This window comes from Dermacentor albipictus, chromosome 4, assembly GCF_038994185.2.
Source record: "Dermacentor albipictus isolate Rhodes 1998 colony chromosome 4, USDA_Dalb.pri_finalv2, whole genome shotgun sequence".
NCBI classification, from domain to species: domain Eukaryota; kingdom Metazoa; phylum Arthropoda; class Arachnida; order Ixodida; family Ixodidae; genus Dermacentor; species Dermacentor albipictus.
Genome location: NC_091824.1, coordinates 108,892,796 through 108,907,865, shown reverse-complemented (window position 1 = coordinate 108,907,865; position 15,070 = coordinate 108,892,796). Strand labels below are relative to the sequence as shown.

The 15,070-nt window shown below is 45.2% G+C and overlaps 1 protein-coding gene across 1 annotated transcript; it reads left to right on the top strand.

Moving 5' to 3' along the window:
- The first annotated feature begins 136 nt into the window (after nt 1-136).
- LOC139059247 (gamma-butyrobetaine dioxygenase-like) lies at nt 137-8,697 on the top strand. Its single transcript, XM_070537409.1, has 8 exons — nt 137-294; nt 3,228-3,311; nt 3,999-4,156; nt 4,703-4,938; nt 5,476-5,720; nt 6,207-6,571; nt 7,540-7,808; nt 8,513-8,697. The coding sequence occupies exons 1-8, from the start codon at nt 288-290 to the stop codon at nt 8,589-8,591; spliced, it is 1,443 nt and encodes a 480-aa protein (XP_070393510.1). The 5' UTR covers nt 137-287; the 3' UTR covers nt 8,592-8,697.
- The last annotated feature ends 6,373 nt before the right edge of the window (nt 8,698-15,070 follow it).

The window sequence follows — 15,070 nt, the reverse complement described above, 5'->3', positions numbered from 1 at the left end:
ACGGCGGTTATCTCTCCCTTTCTCTCTAACGCGAGCAGCGAGAGGGTTCGAGAAACTTCGAGAGCCACGGAGAAATGGGCGCGGGAGAAGGATTCCTCGGACATGGCGGCGAGAGCAGCGGTAGGAGAAGGTTGTGTTGGTCACGTGGCTCACGGTCCAGTCTCTGATTGGCCGCCCATCCGCATAAAGAATGGCAAACCCTGGAGGTTCTTTCAAACCAAGTTGAACTCCAGTGCAGAGCTGACCACCCCATACATGAAAAGTTGGCAGAGCGAACTTTTGCAACCATGGAAGGTGAGTACACGTGCTCGTGTGCTTTTACCTGTGAATTGAAAGCAAGTGCTTATGCAAATCTTGTCAATCATGCGCCAAGGCGATATGTCTGACACCCTTTAAGCAAAATTTGAGATTAGCTCGTGGGGCTACCAAGACCTGGGTCAATGCCCTCCTCCCCAAGTCATAGATTGTACAGTGTTTGCATATGAACGTTAAGTTGCCTTTCCGAGGAATGCTCAAGCACGATGTTTCTGTTTCTGAAATCTAGTTATGCGTAGTAGTCGGAGGCATGTTCAGTTAACATTACAAGCGGCTCTGGAAGCAGAGGAACTCCCACGCAATGAGCTTCACGGAGTGACATTTTGAGGATGCCCTTGCAAGTTTCGCATTTCTTGGTATTCCGTCCCGAGCGTTTATTTGCGTCCATAACGCAGCCGTGCATTAGGCCACCTTCACTTCATAAATAACAGGAAATGTTGACACGTATATTGAAATGACTACACACAGAGAGCCAAAGTTCACAAATAAGGATATCTTGTGGCATATGACGAAAGGCTCCTCCGTAAAAGGAAAGAAAAATCAGCAGTTATTCGCTGAAAATTTGAATCTTTAAGTATAACACCATGCCTTGAGCATCTTTTGTGACTGCATAGAAATGACTTCTTAATACGGCCTAGGAATTCATAAAGAAGAGAAAATATCAACTCGTGGATGAAACTGACTGTAGCCACATAATCAAATTCTTTAAATGACTGATGTCGCTATCTATAGACCAAAGCTTGTTTGACGCATGCAGTCAGCCAACCAGCTCCAAGTGAATTACCTAGTCGTAATGGCGCCTATGTTACGCAAATCATATTGCGCACGTGTGTTTTCACAAAACAGGCGCGCAGGTCGCAAACACTCCACATTATGCACATTATCTTTAGTTTTTTTCACGTTTGCCTCAGAATCGGGCGTAGTGCCAAGCGCTTCCTCTGAATCTCTTCCGCTGGAGCGATTCCAAGCTATCCCATTTGTATAAAGTCGAGCGTTAAGCATGACTTTGTACAATGACTTTGCTCGCGAAGCCACTCGAGAGCATGTAAAGATGTCCGGAGCAGCGTGACCTCACGTTCCCTTGACGTCGAGGCACAAAATCCCGCACGCTGTGAGCACAGCCACGGCGGCTGGCAAATTGCCGACATGGTTTTCTTCTCCGTCCAAGCACCGGCACGGGGGGAAGCTTGAAGCATACATGTTATCGCTGTTGCTTGAGTCCGCAGCTGAAACGATATGTGCGCTTGCTCGGCGAGTCTCTGTTTGCTGGTTTTATGGCATCTCAATCGCTGTTACGTCACTGAGAGCACAGGCGGCTAGACAACGATAAGGGAGGTCCCCTCCTCTCGAGACGCGACCCTTAGACTGCCGAAGTGAGAGAGGTGGTGCCGGTGCTCACCTTGCTTTGAAAAGTTGATGTGCTCTTAGACTCGGGACAGGGGTGGCGGCATCCGCTGTTTGAGACATATACAACCTGGGGCGAACTTGTGTACCCTTGCCGCTTCAGCGTTCTTATGGCAGTGACGACGCAGAAGAACACTTTAAAGCGGCTGAATATCTGATAGAAAAGCGATGCCACAGTTTTATCAGGGTGCTGAGCAAGCAGATTTTATTATTGGGTCAAGGACGTAGGATAAGAAATCCACAAGTAAACAGGGCTGACTTCAAGTCTGCCGCCTTATATTTAATGCCGCTATCCAAATTCCCTTGCTTTAAAGGCGAATGTTTACTTAGAGCACTCTATGGATTTTAGAGTAATATCATATTGTCGTTTGAATACAAATACAAGAATGGCCGTCAGTGAAGGGATCCCCTTTGAACCGGTTCGGTTTACAAGCATGAACGATTGCGCGATATGGACCGTTCGGCATTGAACACGACACTTACTGCTGTCAAATGTATTGTGCCAACAAGCAATTGTTCTTCCTAATTGACTGCTTTGCTGAATCCGTAAGAGTGTGCCCGTGTTATCATCGTTGGAGAGCTAAATGATAAGCAGTGGTATGAGTAAATTGTTCCCCGAAGACCATCAAGTGCCTGTCAACATGGCACTCGCTGCACTTTTGCCCCTGGGCATCCCTGCCGGAGAGATATGTCGTTCACCGTCCCCATACTAGCGGCGCTATCGCTCATTATCACGAGGATGTCACACTCTAACGGTTCCACAGGGAAGCCTCGGTTCGGCAGGCGGCATACGTGACACACGAGTTATCTCACACGTCCTTGTCTTTTATCATTGCATTGTGTTGTGCCAGAGTGAACGTCGAATGCCGTCCAGAGGGCACGCGACCTGCAACGTAACAATGGGCTAGGAGACAACAGCTACTGAGCTCAAAAGCGCTGAAGACTACCATCTTGCAATTATTTAATTATGGGTCGCTGATAACTGGTGCGTTGATAAGCCATTGAATAGGAGTGAGCATGTCATGAACATTTTCTTACAGTCATTTGACCGCAAAGGTCAGAGAGTATCTGACGGTAGGCTTTATTAGCGGCAGTCATTTGTGCATCACTGTGATTAGAGGCTGCGTGCACAGGTAATCATAGAAACAGCCATTGTACCTACAGGTTTTGGTAGCGTTCCTGGAGATAAATTCTGCTTTTATAGGAACGTCCTGTGGAGTACCTTGATTTCTGTGATAAAATACACTCCCTAGGTGACCCTTGCACATTTCGAACGGCCACCGCGAGTGTATTTCACAAGCAGACAAATCTTAGATCACCAGGTGAAAAGCATAGCATTCTTTCTCCATATACAAGGAGGGAAAGCTAGTTATATAAGGCCGTAATGAACATACAGAGAGAGAATGAGAGAGAGAGAGCACGATTATGTCAACTGCATTAAGAAATGTTGCTTTACACTACATATTGCTTTCAACGTTTCTACTACATCAGACTGTTTCTTTCCCCAGTTTGCAGGAAAATCCTTCTTTCTGGAACCGGGAGGCACATCATTCAATGCCGTTCCTCCGGTGTCACGATCACCAAAGCTACAGGTAGGTGACTACCTTACGTGTGGAACACTTATAAGGCCAAATTTTCATAAATCGTCAATTGTACAAGGTTTACTGGCTTAATGTGAATATCACTCATTTTGGGAATTAATCATAGTGGTAATCATATGGCCACACACACTTACGTGGTTACCTGTGAAAGGAGCGAGAGAAAAACAAGGCTTTGGATACTAAACGGTGTTTACATGTGTATTAAAGAGTTCTTTCCTGCAAACAGACCTATACAAGAGACCTAGAGTGCCCACTCAAGGGACCACGTGCCCGATCTTCTGTCCTTATCTGCTCGTTATGACAGACATTACTACGTATTCATATGAGCGGTGTAACTTTCTTGCGGCATCACCCGCCCCACCCTCCCCCCTAGTGTAGTCAAGTCTAAATTAACCTCAAAAGGACTGGGTAGTACACATAGAAATTATCTGCTGGCACAACACCTAATACTGCCAGTCGGCAACTCACGCAAGCGTCGTTCCAAATCCTTTTTTCTTTCGAGCTGTCAAATAGTTTCCTCTATGTCATAACGACCTGCTCCTCAGAAGTCAAGGTTAACACACTAACAGAGGCGCACATGCAAGCATGCATAGCTCCGAAAGTCATATTCACTCAGCATGTCCACAGTTAAAGTGGTGGCTCTGAGTGACCTTGCCTTTGCTTCTCTCCATCCCCCAGCGGCAAGATCGGCTCGTCCTATGAGCACCGTTCTCGCCGAAGAACACGAAGAATTCTCACTTCCTCCGCCAAAGATCAAAGATGTGTACAAATCTAGCGAGAATACCCTCTGCGTCACCTTCTCCGACAACAGCAAATGCCAGTTCAGCAGCACTTGGGTGAGTATCATCGCAGTTGTATTACGCCTAATAGTGTAAAAAAATTGCATTTGAATACAGCATAAATTACAATCAATCGCTATCCTCCAGCAGTAGGCATGTTAACTGCGGTAATGCAGTGAAACCGAAGGTGCAAACGAAGAAATTGCGTAGGTGTATGGCCCTATGCGTTCTTTATGGCAGAATTAGTGGCCCATAAACATGCACTAGGGCCACACAGTGTAACGGTGGCACCATGATGTTTAACAGTGGCGCCACACACATCCCTTTCCCTTGTTATCTGGATACTATCCTGCAAGCACCTAAACACTTCGTTTGCTAATTAGGAAAAAAAGCATGGCATGGGTGCAAGAAGGTTGAAATAAACAGTAAAACACGGAGCACAAAGCTAACGCCAATGCTACGACTATCACTGAAGCGTTAGCTAAAACATTGGAGATTTTGAAGAAATTGTGAATTGTTGCTTGCAATTACACAGAAAGACAGTGTGACCAAATACAACCAAGGACAGTCGTGATAAATATATTTCTGTTCCTCCTCTGACAGCTACGAGACAGCTGCCGGTGCCAGGCGTGCGTGCACCCTCCGACGCAAGAAAAGCAGCTGAACAGCGCCCAGATCGACCCAAAGATCCAGCCGCTCTCCTGGGACGTTGAGAACAACGCGCAGCTTCTGGAGGTCTTCTGGCCACAGTCAGCACGCAGGCCGCCTCATGCCAGCACCTACTCTGCCGAGTGGCTGCACCAGTTCTCCCAGCTGTTCCAGCCGAAGGAGCGAGAAGCGTAAGTCACCAAATTCTGCCTATTGCTAAGCTGCATGCTACGTAACAGTGACGCCCTGAGCTCAACGTTTTGTGACCTCTGAAGAGACATAGGCACACAAACAATGAAAGCGTGAATTAAATACATCAAACGACCTAGACTTCATAAACTGCAGGATCGCTATTTCCACGCAGCTGATAGATTCGAATGTCAATTATTAATACTATAGAACTCTTCGGGAAATGTAACACGTGGCAGTACCTGACAGACTATTTTGCTATTCTGCGACTGAGAATTCGCACGACCATTTACTTGTTACAACCGTCCCTCTTCCTGACAGAAGATAGGATGCACGAAGGTCTGCCTATGGCCTTGTAATATACAATTCAATCGTGCAACACCTCGAGCCATATGAATAATAATCTTGTGCTCTTTTAATGGCTCATGATAGCCACATCGGAAAGCTATATGATTTCAGAGACTGTTCCAATGATAAAATATCCCGTGATTTCGTTTCCCGCATTAAAAATGTGTTCTATTCCATTTAACAACCTGCAGAGCACCAACCACCTTTAACGTGGCGCCTCCTGCTTCCGCTGCCGAGCCCATGGCTGTGCCGCAGCCGCACGATGACATCAAGGATGAGGCTTACACAAACAAGAAGTCTTCTGTGATCCTGTGGAACCGTGACGAGATAGAAGAGAATCCGCCTGAACTGGAGTACGAAGACTTCATGGGTACGCGAGCTGGTCTCAAGAAGATGCTCAAGAACGTCTGCAAGTACGGCATCTCCGTCCTCAAAGGTAAGCTTTCCGCACTTCCTTTTCTCGCCTTCCAATTTATAAGAGCAAATATTATATATATATATATATACATATAGCCCATCTGAATGATAATAAGTGAATAGAGCTTGAGTATAGGAGGTTGTTGAGGTGCCTTTTAACGGAACAACTATGATATCTGCGAACTAAACGTAAATAAAGTAAACAAAAGTGCACAGAAAAACCAACAAGTCATTGCTCACACAGACACACAGAAACAATAAAATTAGTATACATTAATACATTAGTATCCAGCGTGAGAAGTGAAAATAGTGGCTGCCACCATAAGAATGCGGTAGAGACAGCATACTTTGGAAGTCTTGATTTCGGGACACTAAAATTATCAACGTTGCGAGCTATATGCATATATCGTTTCGGTTGAACACAAGAATGAAATCATTTTCATGTGTGCAATTTTGTTGACGGCGGGCTTTTAAAAGCTCTCTTCGTACTCCTCGCTGTCCTTAGGAGTGCCCCTCCACGAGCACGAGATCATCAGTGTCGCACGGCGCATGGGCTACATCCGAGAGACCGGCTACGGCTTAACCTTCGACGTGCGCTACAACGCTGACCCGAAGACCCACTTGTCGTACACGGGAGTCCAGTTCGGCCACCACACCGACCTGGCATACCGGGAACGAGCCCCGGGCGTGCAGCTTCTGCACTGCCTCAGGGCTGCCGACCCAGCCACCTGCGGCCAGAAGGCCGGCGGCAAGTCTTTCTTCGTGGACGGCTTCTACGCGGCTCAGTGGCTACGCTACAACTACCCCGAGCACTTCAAGATTCTCTCGACGACACCGGTCGTGTTCTCATTCCTGGACGCCGAGAGAGACGTGAGTATGCCGTGAGAAGGTTATAGATGTAGCAGTTTCCTTTAGGCAACGTGATAAGACTGAATGCGCCAAAACTTCACGGTGATTTGCGAGGAATGCCGTAGTTGAGGTATACGTACTAATTATAATCGCCGGAGGTTTAACGTACAGTTAAATTTCAACACGCAGGCGTTTCTTTTTTTTTTGCATTCGGCTCCAAGATGAACGCTGTCGCCATGGCAAGTAATTGAACAACCACATGCACAGCAACAGTACGCCATAGTGAGAAATCAGCGCGGTTTGCTTTCTTGGAACTCCTGCACGAAACTCAAAAGATGTATATCATCAAAGGTAGGGAAAACGCGCAGGCCAAGCAGCCTGCTGGTAGTTTTGTAGCCTGCTACAATAGGGCAATATAAAGATGAGCGCCGTAGTCCTTCCCTATTGAAATACACGAAGACATTTGGCAGATCTGGATCTGGCAATGTCACTATGGTCGTATAGTTAAGAGTTCAGTCTCTTGCGATATGAAGGGCAGTTTACCTTGTTAACTTTTCTCAAATACAAGTGAACTCATGCATGCCTCCAGGGAGCTGTGTCAACACCGTGCGTGGCATGTTTAGTGATCAATGGACCAGTAAAACAGCTTCTCGAAAGGAGCTGCTTTAAGTAACACGATCCTGTTTTCCTGTACTACAGACGACAGCATAAAGCATTGCCAATCACGCAATAGCAGGCCAAAATGACTACACTAGTTTAGCAACATGCTCCCGCAACTAAGAATGCGCTAAAAAGCTAAGTTATGAAAGCAAGCTACGCAATAATGTAACAAAGGATGATGCTAACGTTAAGGGCACACGCTTTACTTCTCTTGAATAAGCAATGGGTACAGAAGAACAAAAGAAAATAACAGACAAATGTAGAAGCTCATAAAAACAGCCAACACCGACCAATCGAATGAAAAACGTTTTGCTCCGCTATTTACGCAGAGGTGGTTCCGTGAATCGTGGCCTGTGATAAGCGTCGACTACATGGGCAAGCTGAAAGACATCCACTTCAGCCTGTTCTCGATGAGGCCGCCGCTGCTGCCCCAGGACCAGGTGGCCACCTACTACGAGGCATTACGGCTATTCGCGCAGCGCATCGAGCAGAGCACGCTCCAGTACTCCTTCTACCTGAGTCCCGGTGATCTAGTCGTGATGAACAACCGCAGGATTTTGCACGGAAGGACGGGCTTTGACCCCACGAAGGTTGACAGGTGAGAGAACGCTAGAGAATGTCACGAACGGGCTAGTGATACTGCCTATGCTAATTAAAACCGTAGTCAAACGATTTCCATCCCGTGCGTCAAATATGACATCTTTTTCGTTTGGGTTAGACTCGTACGAAAGCTGTCACGGCACTGCTCGTAAACAGAAATGCGGCTGCGCCTGTGACGCTCTTGGTACCAATATTCAAAGAAAAAAAGAGAGCTGCCTTTTAGTCACCTCCCACGTAGACTCACTTTACCGTTGCTGGCTGTCTCCGTTTCATTAATCAAGATAATTAGCATAGATGGTATATGGTAAGGAAAAAAAACCTATGACTTGCAAAACAATGCATAAAGCATCCGGAAGTTCAGCGGTTCATACTTGATTTATCAGACGAGTTTTCAGTGATCCCCGCTTCAATTTAAACTTTACACTTCAATAGATTAGGAGAGCCGTTGCGAAGGTCGCGTAGCTAAGTTTCATAAGAAATTCGGAAGAAACTGAGTCTTAATTGAGAAATATTGTGGCAAATGCACTTCAATATATGCGGGAGGAAACCTAAAGGACGTTGTATGAGGGAGCAGATAAGTTAAGCTATCACAAGAATTTCCTTAGCCATAAGGCATGTAGTGAGTTTCTTTGGAAACCGTTATTTCTAAGTATGTCCTCGAAACGTGATTTAGCTATATTTATGTCGTTTGATTTGTTGCAGGCACCTGAAAGGCTGCTACATGGACCTCGACGAACTGAAGTCCCTCTATGAGAAAATGCGGAAAGATGACGCTTTGTAAATATACATCCACTCACCCATGTACATACAAAAAAATCATCATCGTAGGCACCATATACAATAATACGTAGTGGGATCGGTTCAATAAAAAGATACTTATCCCCAAATTCAGATTGCCTTCATTTTATTTGCGGTGACAGCAGTCAAGAGCTCACCACTGAATTTTCTTCGCCTGTGCCTCTGTCAATTCCGTTACGCTTACTACGACCGTGGTGGTATACGACATTATTCCTTCATCAACTGGCCGCCTTATCGTCCCGAGCTTCAACGTCTCACTAAGGCGAAAAAAACAAAAACTTTATTCACCAAGGATACCACATTGCTCGCAGCGAACGAGCTTATATATTGCAGAAAGCCATCTGACACAAAGGTGCCAAGGAGCCCAAATCTGTTCTGCGTAATCAGTCACCAGAACAGCAAGTGATATTCAATGGTGTCATAGTGCCGTCATTGTCATACCAGCGTCATAAATATGTGTGTATGTGTGCCTTTTTTCGTCCATGTTTGCCTTGCGCTTGTACCATTCTCAAAAAAGGTGTCAATAAAGAGTAGAAAACAATACATCAAGTGTTACATACTGCAAAACATGCGGAGGGTACCCAAATAATCACGTTAAAGAAATTTTTGCATGCTACCACCACTGCAATTTTAACTAGCGTCGTTTCAACAATGTGACGTTAGGAACCGGAAGTGTGAACCATTGCTCTATCGCTCTTTGCAATTTGTGCACGCTTTTGAGCCCCACACACTGAGAGCGATGGCATCTGTGCATGCATTTCGGAGGCTACAACAGGCAATACTGTAGCGGACGAGGGTGACGTTGTGGCCACTGCATGCAAATTTTGTCGTCATGACCATAAAACCAGCATCACGCAGCAGCACTAACTACGCGTATAGGAGAATGGTGACGATGAACGTCAAACAAAGCACGTACCCACAATGCGGGATGCGCCAAGAATGAGATGCGGAAAAGAACGTCGGAACCACAGAAGTCGCTAACGACGCCGCAACGACCAGGCCGCAACTTTTAATGCAATAGCATTATGAGCGGACTTGAACCACTTCGGAGGTATCGGCGCCTGATGTAAAAACGATGGTCGATCCCGAATGTGTGCAGTCTCACAGTGACTCAAAGCGCTAGCTGTCACGAGGGAATAATTCCACAAACTTACACGTGACGCACGCGCCAGCCTTTATACAGAGTAACTTTGTCACGAGAGAAACACACCTGCGATCGAGGACTAATCGTTAGAGCATTGGGCTGCTGTGTATGCAAGACAGATTCGATTCCACCATATCGGTCACGCATTTCTATATACCATTATAGGCGGACTTAGTCACTGTGGAGGCACGGCCGCTGGATAAAAATCCAGCGGCCGTGGTGGAGGTATCCCACAGAAAACTCGGCGAGTTGAGCGTACGCAAGCACGTCACAGTCTGCACGAGGGTGAGAGAGAAACGAAAATAGAAAGGTAGGGAGATTAACAAAGGACGTGCCCGGTTGGCTACTCTACACTTGGGGAAGGGGCAAGCGGAAGATAAATAAGAGTGAGAGAGAAGAAAAATAATGAAGAGCCAGTCATTACCAGAGTCAGTCTCAGAGGAATGTCCACTGTCATAAGCGCTCGTACAGTCCAGTAGTCTTGAGGAAGTGAAGGGCTTTTGTGGCCTTTCGCATGCAAGAATGCATAGGCCATGGTCCCATGATATTTACTTACGAGAGCATTCTATTGACTAATAGGATGAGTTTAGCTAGAGTAGTCTAGAGCACCTTCTGTGTCATTTACCATACTTTGACGCTCAACGACGTACAGTCTTCACGAAACACAAGTTTGCATACTACGTAAAAAAAAAACGTCGGTTTGACAAGTGAGAGTATGCAAGGTCGTCCGTGGCGCACACGCGCGCAGCTGTAGAGATGTCACAATCTTAAGTCTCCTGTTACCTACTGAGATAGTTAGCTGGGCTAAGTTATGGCTTAGTTTTTTTGTGTGCATAACCATGTTGGTCCCTTTGATCTACATTACAGTGATGAAGTTAGAATAGTCGGAAAGTGTTTTTATACCCCCTAACCAGTGGTGCTGAAGTTGCCAGTAAAACAGCAGCGAAAGCACGTATGTTGGCGACCTACCTTTACCCCAGTCTTTTTTCTTTATTTGCAACGCTACTTGCTTGGTTTATCGTTACTGAAAACAAACGTTGCACATGGCACGAATTTACTGAAGTGCACTGTGTCTTACCAACCTATTCTGGAACTCGCTTTCACACGACGCTTCTCTCAACCGAGGCGACACACCTTTCTTCACACAAGGCGCTTTTGCGTTTCGAGAACGATTCTGTTAGGCTCCGTTCTGCAAGAACTACGTTTTAATTTCAATATTTTGTGCCTGTAGATGTTTTAGCATGCAATCACATAATTATATCATTCATTTGTTATTCATGCAGACATGGTGAGCGTTATGCACCAGTATGCGTAATATTCACGCTTTCAGCAGCCGCAGAAGAAGAATAAATCAATGCAAGCGCAGCGAGTGAGTGCGTTACAGGGTGCGGAAGTAACACCGACAACGCCTTCACATGTCGCAAGCGGAAGTGTGAGCCGGTACACCATTTTCCGCTTTGCTGAAGGTCAACGTCGCGATACCCCTGACAGGAAAAGATCAACTTGTACTCAGCGTCGTGCGCTGAGTAATTACAGCATGGCCGCCGAGAAGTTAGACTTCTCTTTATTTTTATTCCAATCTTTGTGATTCTCCGACTGAGCTCCTGATTGCGAGCAGCATTGAAAAACTCCAACTATGAAGGAATAAGAAGTGTCTAAATTGGCTTCACATGATATTTAGTCATATGCATAAGCTGGCACCAAGTGGTCAGAATTATTCCAAAGAAATCCCCTACGGTCTGTCTCGTAGCTTCTGAATCGCTTTGAGACGTTACACCCCGTGAATAAATAAATTAAGCAAACATGACAGCAAGTGCACTCCCTCTGCTAAACTAACAGCAGACTTTTTTTCCCTACTCGCACTGCTTGAATGGAACTGCATAAGTCTTACTCGTCCTTAACTGAGCCTTGAATGTTCAACAGACCTTGGTTTTCGTTTCCTGAGCAGTGTTTTAATATTGTTACAACTATTCTTATTCACATATTGTATTTTTGTTTTCTTTCTTGCGCTAGACCTGGTTAAACCACACGCGTAACCGCGCCATGAAATAAATTTGCGCATTACCCTTTACGCCAACCATGTGTTTTTTTTAATTAGGGATAATATTGACATAACATAAGGCTATGCTGTAGCACAAATATCACGCCAGCTACTCCTTGGATCTTGAATATGTGGCACATACCAAATACTGTTGCAAGATACAACATATAGCAACACACAACATAGTTAAAACAAAGTTGCGTTCTCACATACAAGTTAAAATAACATGAGATTACAAAGACACTCTTAGAGCGGAAATACGAACGGTATCACATAACAAAGAAACCCTCAAGTGGTTGTGCTAACCAGAATAATATCGCATATGCGCCTTGTTAGTAAAAATAAAGAATGCTGTCATAAACGAAATTTTTTTCCTTCGTTAATAACGGTCAATAATGCCGCATTCTACCAAAATCTTTAGCGCTATTAAAGTACTATTTCATTGCTCTTGATGCCCACGGGCCTAACAATGCCTTTAAACTGAGGTCTAATGCCATTAATGGAGATTTCAATCGGCGTCTTCGTGTGTCATGGTACGAGCATTCTAGAAGACGGTGATATGTGTCTTCGTCGAGAAAGCCACAATGACACTCGGAAATTTCAGTGAAGCCAGTTCTGTAAAGAACTTCAAGATCACCTCTATATCTTCCCGAAAAACTAGTTTTATAGATCATACGTAGAATAAACTCCATGTCTGCTTACGCTCCCAAAAATAGCGTTGGCAGTAGATAGTATAGTTACGGAACGAGACAGGTTCAATAAGTCTGCTCAACTCCTTGACTATACGAATTACACCAACTACATATGCGATAATAAGGATCGTACAGATTTCTACACAGTGGCTCCAGTTGCACAAATTCAAACTTCAGCATTTGTTATACAAGACTTCAATAAACAAGTAATTTAGGTCACCTCGTGCAACATCGTCAACAATGGCTGGACTATTTGCTATCCTAAGCTCGATAAAGCTTATAACTTCAGTAGGAGAGGCGCAAGAGTAAGTAGTTTTCAGCGACTCCAAGACGGCACTCACATCGCCTTGCAGCACGAAAATGAAAATAAATGACCCAATTATATAATTTATGACGCACTCGGAGAGACCACGGAGCTTGTTTGCCTTTTCTAGGAAACAAAAATTCCGGGACCCTAGCAACATCCGTCGAAGGCCCAGAAATCAATTCGTGCGATACTGAAGTCTTTGAAAAAACACCGGCCTCAGTTACCGATTGCAGTGCTGTTGCACGACCTGTTGTATGCGCGCAGTGCTCAATCTATTCCTAATTCCGTTCTCCCTCTTTCTTAGACCAGCGTAGGGTGGCAAACCGGACTCTGGTCTGGTTGACCGCCCTACCTTCTATCTACATTGTTTTATCTTTCTATCATTCCCTATTCCTCGTGACTTCTAAAGCCGTACCGTAATAACTTATCAGTAAGCCATCCGGGTATATTCAAGTTGCTTTTCTAGGCAAATTATAATCTTGAGATATGAAACCGTTTTCTAAAATTCGGGGTTGTATTCGTATTTCATACTGAGAACGTGTGCTTGTCACACCAAGATAAAATTTAAATAACAATTTCAACCTAATACGCAGGACGTCTAGGAACAATGAAAACATCAAAAAGTCAAATTTTGAGAAAGGTATTGTCATCACTACTTAGCAACTTTTCGCTAAATATAGAGATTTCGGAAACGGTCAAGCGGCTCTGTAAAAATGAAGAGTTACCAACGCTGAGCGACGTTAGACGAAGGTCAGCTTTGCTGCGACTCGGACGTTTGGTTCCAGTTGAGCTTCTAATAATTCATATATTAAAACATCTCTCACTTTAGTGTGCGTGCTGGCGTAGAACCTATTAGATGAAGTGTAAGAAAGGGGGCTGGGGTGGGGTTAATAAAACAAATGAAGAGCTCTTGTTCTTTGGTGGCTACATGATTGTTCAGGATTCCTATGGGGAAAAAGACATTCCTTGATTAGTTCACTCAGCTTATACGCTTCTTCATATTCAAAGTACTTTATTGTTGGCTGAAGCGGCAAAGCAGCATTCCTGCTTTAATTTCCATCGTCTTTATATTTGCTCTTTCAAACAAACTGAGCGACATAGTATAGTTAGTGTTGCAATCGGCTGTTTACCCAACAAGACCAGTCGCTCAAGGAGGACGCGACAATGGTGAACGAGCCGATGACCTCGTCAGACCCACAATCCAACTGCGATGATTCATGGCAAGCAGCTGGGCTCCGTCATGAAGGGTTTGTGCATTTTGCAAGGACACATTCCTTCACGTCACCTCACATCGGCCCACTATGCCATGTCTGCGCCGGAGACGGGGTCGTTGTGCCTCTCCTTTTCCCTGTTCGTGCATAGTAATATGCGTGCGTTTTGGGCCAAGTTCTCCTCGGAAGAAAAGAGCTACCATCCTCAGGATTGGCGCAGGATGGTGTAATCCATCTCATGACACAGGATTGGGGGAAGGCTTCTGGACCAGGCCTACGGAGGGGTTCAAAGAGGAGACGGACGCTTGGTAAAAGACATGGGTAGCTAGAACTTCAACGTAATCATCTTGCCTACCTTCAGTACTCATTGTCATTCTTGTAGAACATGTAGATGTAAACGTGTGTTTAAAACGTCCTGAATGTCAGGCCCAGCGACACGTTCCCTCCGTCCTCCACGGTGAATGATCATCTCGCATGTTAGGACCTCCGGTCGCAACATTGCCTAGCGTTTCTTCAGTGTTATATTTATAAATGCACTACGTGGTCAGTATTCAAACGGACTTGACAGAAAATACAGCTCTCATTATGTTATCCTTAAGAACATTTACGGCTGTGGCAAACAATTTCGAACAATATTTACGAATTCAACAACGCAATAATGTAAGATTGCATTAAACCTCAAGATTATTGGATATTGTCGAATTTGCTGCAATACTGAACACCTCCTGAATATAGTGTTTGTAGAGAAAAACATTCAGTGATAATTATGGTACTCCCTCATGCGAAATTTGTGTGCAGCTCTATAAGTGTTTTATATAGGGTATATCGGCTGGCACGAACAATCTGTCTCGTGCGGCACATTACAAATGGAGCGAAGTGTGGTGCGACCCGCCTCGCTTATCGGGAGATTGCGAGAGGCAGCGCGTGGGTGACGTGTGGGCGCGATTCACAGCAGCCGCCGTAGACAGACCCTCCCTCATGCAGCGCTTTCTTTACATATATGGCATCGGTCGACGCGCTCGTCCCATGCCATCGGTGGAAAGCCGACGGTGCGCTACCATGGCGCC

Coding starts and splice junctions, on each gene's coding strand:
- LOC139059247 (XM_070537409.1), top strand. Junction 5,721..6,206: donor CGGCATCTCCGTCCTCAAAG/GTAAGCTTTCCG, acceptor CGCTGTCCTTAG/GAGTGCCCCTCCACGAGCAC. Junction 6,572..7,539: donor TCCTGGACGCCGAGAGAGAC/GTGAGTATGCCG, acceptor CTATTTACGCAG/AGGTGGTTCCGTGAATCGTG.